This window comes from Callithrix jacchus, chromosome 16 (genome assembly GCF_049354715.1).
Source record: "Callithrix jacchus isolate 240 chromosome 16, calJac240_pri, whole genome shotgun sequence".
Classification (NCBI taxonomy): Eukaryota; Metazoa; Chordata; class Mammalia; order Primates; family Cebidae; genus Callithrix; species Callithrix jacchus.
In genome coordinates, this window is record NC_133517.1 from 93,780,941 (window position 1) to 93,789,837 (window position 8,897).

Consider the following 8,897-nt stretch of genomic DNA (forward strand, 5'->3'; position numbering starts at 1 on the left):
GATATGAATTAGGATGGCAGAGTAAGAAATCAAGGAGTGACAGAAAAGTTGTGAGGAACATATATGTACATATAGAGCCATCCCATAATCACTCTTTCATACCCATACACATGCATACACACACATACACACACACCCCATATACTCCCAGTCACCATGGCAACTATTCCTTAAAGCTGTACTTAGGGGGTTTTGTTGGTTTTTTGTTTGTGTGTTTGTCTGTTTTTTTAATGCTAGATCTTTTCACACTTATTTGTTTGAAGGACATCTCTGGCTTTGACTCTCTGCTGAGAATCACCACACCTCCTCGGGAAACTGTCACATATAACATTTGCCAGGTCCCTCTAAAAGTCTCATATCTATCCTGATGCTGACACTGAATTCAGCCAACACACCATTTGGTAACTTGCTAAAAGCATTGGCAATACAAAATAACCATTATGACTGCCACTGTGAGTCAGAAAAGCTAGAGACAAATATAGTATAATGCCTTGTACAGCTTTCACAGACAGTCCTCAATTTTAAAATAAAAGCAAGTCACAAAGTTAATGTGGAAAGAGAGCCAGCATTGGTGCTTAAAAATGGAGAAACGTATTCTCGATTAAAGTGACAGCTCTTATTTAGTAGGCATGCATTTAAGATTCTTAACCTTATAAAAGTACTTTGAATTTCCATCCTGCTCCATATAAGATACATTATGCTCAAATTAACCCTATTTTCCATTTTAGATTTCATTATTCAAAAAATGCCAATAACATCAGTGTGTCAAGAAACACTTAAAACATTTTTATCCAAATATTGACCTAGCTTTGGACAACATCCATGTAAAAATAGTGAGGTGTTTTTCCTTTTAATGTCATCAATGTTTATGATTAAAGGTCAGTCTGTGGCAACAGTTTGCATCTCTGCACTATAATTATTTGCTCTGCTTTAAAAAAATATCCTGACTTGTGACCTGACCAACAGTTCTTTGCATCCACCTTCTACCAGATTTCTGCTGGATGGGGAATGACCAAGGCAAGAGTATTTAATTTATAGTCAAAACCCACGAGTATGCCCTGCCTCCTATAAAGCATTGGGACACCATGGGGTAGTGAGAGAAGTCCTTTGCTATGAAACAACTGCTCAAAAAGTAAGCTAAAGTGCAGAACCAGCGATGGGGCGGGCAAGCATTTATTTTGACCTGAACGAGGATTCTGGTCTTTGAAGCCCGCCCGAGAGTGGGCTCATTTCCTAGAAGGGGAAAAGGGGACAAGAAGACTCCACCCAGGCGATCCCAGGCAGGCACCTTGTCTATAAATCCAGGGAGAGAGGCACCAGGTGGCCGATGGATCAGAAGTCACCCGGCTGGGTACGCAGGTGGCAGGGATGGCGGGGTGTGGGGGCAGATGGGCCAAAGCGGGGCGGGGGCGGCCCAGGCGGATCAGGGGGTGCGTGGCTGAGGGACAGGTGTGCCGGGGAGGTGGGCTGTCTTCCCACCCACCCGTTCGCCGACCAGCGAACAAGCCTTGGCCAGGCCAAGCAGCATTGGGCTCCCCGAAGCTGGGGGATCGGTGCAGCCTCCCGTAAGGGGCTCCGGCCGACCCCGCGCCCTGGCCTTGCGTCCGCGAGTCAGCGGGCAAGTCCTGCCTTTGCCTCCCCCCAGCCACACGCACCGCGCCGAGACGCCCGGGGAAGCGGGCGGGCGGGGATCTGCAGGCGCCGGGCCACTTACCCGCGTGCAGGCCGCCCGTCTCGGGAACGCTGTCCGGGGCGGCGGCGCTGGGCGGCGCGTCCGAGTCCGTGTAGGTGAGCCAGGTGGATTCGGTCTCCCGGGTCCAGCTCTCGTAGTAGCGGGGCTCGATAGCATCCGCCCGGCTCCCGCCGCAGCCCATCCTACCGCGTCTCGGGAGCGCCAGGCGGCCGTTCGGGCGACTCTGGCGGCGGCTCAGCCCCGGCCCGCGAAGAGGCGGCGGCGGCTACATCGTGTACCCGCGCCCGCCCGAGCTGCAGCCGCGCCGAGCTCCCGCAGCACCCGCCGCCCCTCGACCAGGCCCTCTCTCCGCCCGTCCCTCCTCTCCGCCTCCAAAGCCCTCCCTCCCCTCCGCTCCCCACCGCCCGGTCCTCACCTCCCCGCACCCTCGCCGCCCCAGGGCCCCCGCTCCCTCGCAGTCGACCCGGGCGCAGAAGCGGTGGGAGGAGGGCTGGGGTTCCCGAGAGGCTCGGACTCGCGGATCGAGATTACAGTTCCCAGTCTCTGGCCCATCCATCCATCCATCTGTCGATCCGTCTGTCCAACCGTCTACCCATCCATCCGCTCACCCACTCATTCGTTCATCCTTCCTTCCTTCTTTCCAACCATCCTGGAAAGAACTGAAACGCTTATCACGGGACCCCAAGCTTTCTGGCCACCTGTTACAAAAGCAATGGAACTGACGACGGCCACCCTGCAAAACTGGACAGAGTATTGCTACTAAGAATTAAGGAGCAGTCAGAGCCTATGACTTTCTTATCGGATTGGGGAGTCAGGAGTAGGCCTCTTTTTAAGAGAGTTGGGCTAGGCAGTGTCAGTAACACCCCTTCCAGCTGTGGGACTTCATGATCCTCTGAACTTTAAACTCGAGAAAGCAATAGATTAGATCACCTGGAACCAGGCAGCATCCTAGACTCCCTTCGGAACCCCCTCGCTGGGCAGGGCTTGGAGGCATAGCAGTCCCTCCAAGCCTAGGGTAGCCTTGACATTCCCTGGGTCCAGTTGTCAGCCTTTCTCTTCCCGGTGCACCCTCAGGTTCTTGGGGGTTCAGACCTAGAGCCCAGACTTGGGTAGGCCACTGAATTTACCTGTCCCCAGAATTCACAACAGGTGGTGAAAGATGAAAATCTTAGCTTTCAAGAGGAGGATAGGGAAGGGAAGAGTTTGGAAGAATAACTCTTCAATGATGAGGCTCTGCTAGAATATGGTGTTAAGTAAGTACCATATTCATTCATTCAATGTTTATTTACTAAATTCCTCTTGTGACAAAACACTATTCTAGTAGACATAATGCCTATATAATATATTGTGTATGTTATCCATTGTATGTAGACTATAGGGCATGCTGTTTAATATAGCATGTAAAGCATAGGAATATAGATATAGTGCTCAGTATATCCTATATAATTTACAGAATATACTAGAGTACATTGTCTATAACATTTAGTATTTAGCATCCAGTAGGTAGGGCAAGTTCAGAACATTGCCTGGCACATAGTAGGCCCTCAGTAAATGTCCAGTGAATGAATAATAAATTATCCTTTGTAGTAATTTGACTCACTTAAATTATTGCAATTTGGGATAAAGATGATTCAGTTGAGGGTGGAGCTGTCAAAATCCCTCTGGCAGGTACTATCCAGAATCCATAATGCAGAAGGGAGCAAAGATTCATGAAACTGAGCCCAGGGTCTCCTCCTCATGCTGAACCCAGCACCTGCTCCCACCCCAGGGCTCAGGCTGGCCTCCTCTGCAGGCTTTGTTTCTCTTTTTGAGACGACCCTGGGAGGCCTCTTCAACCTTGTTTTGGGTGTAAGGTAGAAGAAGTGCAGTAAGCCAGGAAGTGGTGGCTTCCCTAGTCCTTTGGAATTCAGATGGCCTATGAGCCTTTTCTTTCCCCCCTGAATATTCTGATTTCAGAAGAACCAGCTTTCAGGGAGAGAGAATAATTAACATCTCTAGCAGAGCCTGTGCTTCCCTCAGTTCTACAGGACAGTGCTCCTTTCATAACCAGCTACTTTGTGATGTTACCACCCAAAGAGCAGACAGGCCAGAAAGAGTGTCTGAGTTACACAGTCCTGGGGGAGATCTAGAAAATGAAAGAAACTGAAAGAGCTGGAGCTTGGCAAGCAGAGGAAACGGAGCAAGCATGAGATGAAGTGGAGGGGTATGCTGAGGCCAAGTGGAAACCCACATGCCCATATGTCTACATTGTAAAAGCTATAAACCAAGTGAGCAAGTTTAATTGAAACATGTGATGTCCTCTTACCTTGACAAGTTATCTTCATAACAACCTAAAAGACCAGATTCTAATGTAGAGTTCTCTCAATCTTTGGAGTTCTGCACTGAACATGGTAGAACAGGTGGAATTGACCCACCTACTCCTTTTTCTATCCTCAGTCCAGTGCTACTCCACACAGGTCCTTGTGGGCCCACAGATCTAAGGTCTGTCCATATTCCCCTCCCACAGATAGCTGCCTTGACCATCCCTCTGGCTGAGGAGCATGTGCCTGAGGGGTACAGTCTGCCCTCATGGGGTTTGCTTCCAGTGCAAGCCCAAATAGGTTTGGGGGGCTTGGAGAAGAGAATTGCAAGGTCTCGAGTACCCAAAAGTGGAGTTAAAAGGGATTGAGACTCAGGCTCCAAGTAGGTGCATTCTGTGGTCCCTGGATTCCTTGGCCATAGAGAGGACCAGGGCTAGAGAATCAGAGTGGGGCCCCTAGAGCAGGGGCCAAGAGCAGGGACCCCTCTTGCCAGGCCCTGTCTACTTATTTGAATGGAATTATGAACATTTCCAGAATAGGGATGGTTTATCAAGTACTACCTGGCCAAGGTTGAGTGTGGTCACTCATTTCACATACATTTCAGATCATCTATTGTGTATAGTTTAGGACATATAGTTATTGTGTATAGTTTAATGACAAAGACATGGTGACATGCTTGGGATCTTCAAAAGGGATTAATTTCATATCTTCATAGAGTGAGTGCTCATCAAATATTTGCTTAATGAATGAATGGCAAAAGGCAAGGTGAGGATACACAGTTAAAAGTGCAAGTTCAAGAGCCTGACTTGCTGAGTTTAAAGTTTGACTCTGCCACTTAAGTGGATCGTCAAGTTACTTAACCTCTTTATGCCTCAGTTGCAGCATCTTTAAATGGGGATAATGAATTATGTCAGTATGTGTAAAAGGCCTCGAAGAGTGTCTGGCACATAGAAACACTCAATGAATGTTGCTATCACAGCACTTTTGGGGCAAGAAGCAATAGTGTCATTTCTCTCCCTTAAGTGGGAAATCCCTGAAACTATTATGTGTTTTCACATGAGATAATGTTTGTGAATTTGCTTAGCACACTGCAGAAGTTTGGTAAATAGATTTCTTTTTCCTTCCCTTATGATGTTACTACTACTAACAAACAACCTTCCTGCAAATACATTTTTTAACCACCATTTCTAAGTAATCATCATTGACAGAGCAGTTCCATTTTTTCACAGATTCTCTTTCTTGCCATTACATAACAACATAGATTCTGAGACATTCAGAAGCCAGAAAAACTTAAAAAAGCAGCCAATCCAGTCCTTTCATTTTACCAACTAGGAAATCATAGCTCAGAAAGTTGTAGAATTGTCCAAGGTCACACAGGAAATGTTACCTCTGGCAGAGCTGAAGTTTCAGCTGGAGCTGGGGGCCTCTGGCTGCTGACACTGTGCTCTTTTAGTTAGAGCCCTTTAGTTGGGATGGAATTTTCTCCTAAACCTTTAGTAATAAATGTTGGAAATTAAATGTAAATATGAAAAATGTAATAAATTATCTTAAACCCTCTGTTCAGAATCTGTAGCTTGACTGTCATGAATTGGTTGTCTTCATCAAGTCTGAAAGAAACAAAAATAAATTCTTCTAAGGGGAAAGGCTGCAACAGAGAATTGGAAAACCAGAGCCAAAGCCATCCAGAGCAATGAAGTAAATTATACCTGTAAGAACTACTGCAGAGTGGCATTTGCTATGTGATAGGATTCTCAAAATAAAAATATCTTTGGCTTTAAAAACCCCTGTGACTGGTACCACCTCTGGCTCATTTCTATAGAAACTGGAGCAGAGGCCTGTAGTGCTTCTCCCTCCAAGGTCTCATTCCTGTGGCTTGGCATCACTGGGCTCTACCCAACTATTGTGAGCTGTAGAAAGGAGGCCTTCAGTAAGGTGGACAATCAGCACAGAACAGAAGGCTCAGCAGGAGCCTAAACCTGCCTTTAGAATCAAACATCTGAAAAGGAATAAAGATAGATTCACTGCCTTACAAGTTTCCATCTTTTTCCAAGTGAAAAAGTAGCATAAATGAGGAAATAGTAGCAATAATTCTGGCCAACAGGGTGACAGACCCTAGGTAAATATCTTTGGTCTTGAATGCCAAATCTCAGCAAGTTTCCCTGCTGCCCTAGATTCAGCGAGCATGCCAGAACTGGATGTCCATGCCCTCCCTCTGAAGGATTTTAAAGCAGTTTCCACAGAACATCCCTCCAGGTCCTTGATCTTGGCTTGTTGACACATCCTCACTGATCCACAAATTGTCACTTAGCTGTAAAGGAAGAGGGCTCAAAGTTAGCACCAAAAGGCTCAATATCTGACTTCGCTCCCCACATCTGGAGGAAAAAATCAGAAAATATCACTTGGTATGAGCTCGTTCTTGCATCTCTTGCCTTGAAAAATGACTGCTTTCCCCAGGGAATGAATGGTACACCTGGAATCCAGGTGACGTGGACAGATCAGGTAAACATCATCACAGAGAGTAAAGAAGAAAGGAAAGCAAATATTACAACAGCAAAAAAAATGAGTGAGTTTTTTATTTGGTTTAAGAGGTTAGAAAAGGTGAAAAAGGGAATGTTGCAAAAAAACAAAATTAAGTAATTGAATATGTTACAAAAAGTTTATATAGAAAATGTAACATACGTGGGGGGAGGACTCAAGATGGCGCTGTGAGAACAACCCAGGATTGAAGCTCTCGCTGGATGCGCAGAGAGGGTGAGTCGGGGACGCATTTCCAGACGGATCTTAGTTGCCCACAGAACGGGGAAATTCCCAGGTATAAAAGAGACGCGGGACGCCAGGCAGAGGTTTTGGCTGGTGTAGCCGGCAGCTGGTGTGGCTGCGGCCCGCGCCGGAGTGCAGAGGCGCTCCACAGCGCTCCATACAAAAGCGCACTGTTACAGGTGCCCTGTTGAACCGGCAAACTGAGACCTGAGAGGGCTGAACTTGAGACTGAACGGGACTTGGACAGTGAGCCAGCCCAGGAAATCCCAGGGACACAGCATTAGGGGTAGCGCGGTGCGACAAACAAAACGGCGATTCCAAACGCTCCTGGTGAGGAGGTTCCCTTAAAATGCAGCTCCGTGGGGGAGGGGCGTCCACCATTACCGAGGCAATCAGCCCCTACTGAGGTACATGCCCATTGCTGCCTGCCATTGCCGAGGCAACCCAGTACAACAGAGAGACTCCGCCGCAGGGCGTAGCCCGTGGCAGCAGGGCGGAGACCGCAGCAGAAGGGCAGAGCCTGCAGCAACAGGGCGAACCTCACACCAGCAGGGCGGAGTCTCGGCAGGCAAATAGTGACTAGACTGCCTCCTAGCTGGGCAGGACAGCACAGCAGACACTCAAAAACAAAGCCCCAACCCCTTCAGAAAGAGCAGCTGGGAAAAAAAGGGTTTTTTTTATGAGTTCTGTTGCAGCAGAATTAAACATAGCAGCCTAAGAGCCCTGAATGAACAATAGAGCTGCCAGCTCAGCAATTGAGCTCCTATAAAGTACAGACTGTCTCCTCAAGCAGCTCCCTGACCCCTCTATATCCAAAAGACTGACATTTGGCAGGCATCATTCTGGGACAAAGATAGCAGAAAAAGAAACTGGTAGCACCCCTCACTGTTCCACAGCTGCTATAGGTGCACCCCAGACAAGCAGGGCCTGGAGTGGACCTCAGCAGTCGTACAGCGAAGGGGCTAGACTGGTAGACGGAAAACAAAGTAACAGAAATACTTCATCATCAACAATCTGGGCGTCCACCCAGAGACCCAATCGAAAAGTCAGCAACTACACAGACGACAGTTGGACAAATCAACAAAGATGGGAAGAAACCAACGCAAAAAGGAGGAAAACACCTGAACCAGAACACCTCACCTCCTAGAAAGGACCAAAACTCCTCACCAGCAAGGGAACAAAGCTGGACGGAGAATGACTGTGACGAAATGACGGAATTAGACTTCAGAAGGTGGATAATGAGAAACTTTTGTGAGCTAAAAGAACATGTTTTAAATCAATGCAAAGAAACTAAGAACCTTGAAAAAAGATATGAAAAAAGATTTGAGGAAATGATAACAAGAATGGATAACTTAGAGAGGAATATGAATGAATTGAAGGAGCTGAAAAACACAACACAAGAACTTCACAAAGCATGCACAAGTTTCAACAGCCGAATTGACCAAGCAGAAGAAAGAATATCAGAAGTCGAAGATCAACTCAATGAAATAAAACGAAAAACCAAGATCAGAGAAAAAAGCGCAAAAAGGAATGAACAAAGTCTCCAAGAAATGTGGAACTATGTGAAGAGACCTAACCTACGTTTGATAGGTGTACCAGAATGTGACAAAGAGAATGAATCCAAGCTGGAAAACACTCTTCAGGACATTATCCAGGAAAATTTCCCCCACCTAACAAAACAGGCCAACACTCAATTACAGGAAATACAGAAAACACCACAAACATATTCCACAACAAGAGCAACCCCAAGGCACATAATCGTCAGATTCAACAAGGTTGAAATAAAGGAGAGAATCCTAAGGGCAGCCAGAGAGAAAGGTCGGGTCACCCACAAAGGGAAGCCCATCAGACTCACAGCAGATCTCTTGGCAGAAACTCTACAAGCCAGAAGAGAGTGGGGGCCAATATTCAACATCCTTAAAGAAAAGAATTTTCAACCCAGAATTTCATATCCAGCCAAACTGAGCTTCATAAGTGAAGGAAAAATAAAATCCTTTGCGAACAAGCAAGTACTCAGAGATTTTTTCACCACCAGGTCTGCTTTACAAGAGCTCCTGAAAGAGGCACTACACATAGAAAGGAATAACCAGTACCAGCCATTCCAAAATCACACTAAATGCTAAAGAGCATCAACATAATGAAGA

General features: G+C 46.8%; 1 protein-coding gene across 3 annotated transcripts in view; it reads right to left on the reverse strand.

The window, feature by feature from the left end:
- Nucleotides 1-2,016, reverse strand: part of BAALC (BAALC binder of MAP3K1 and KLF4) — a 95,078-nt gene extending 93,062 nt beyond the window's left edge. For all 3 annotated transcript variants that reach the window (XR_013528172.1, XM_017965645.4, XM_008983389.5), the window contains exon 1: nucleotides 1,715-2,016. Coding sequence is in view for 2 of the 3 variants with exons in the window: in XM_017965645.4 (XP_017821134.1) it covers nucleotides 1,715-1,874 (160 nt within the window). In the remaining variant the exon portion in view is untranslated. The remainder of the gene's footprint in view (nucleotides 1-1,714) is intronic.
- Between the last annotated feature and the right edge of the window lie 6,881 nt (nucleotides 2,017-8,897).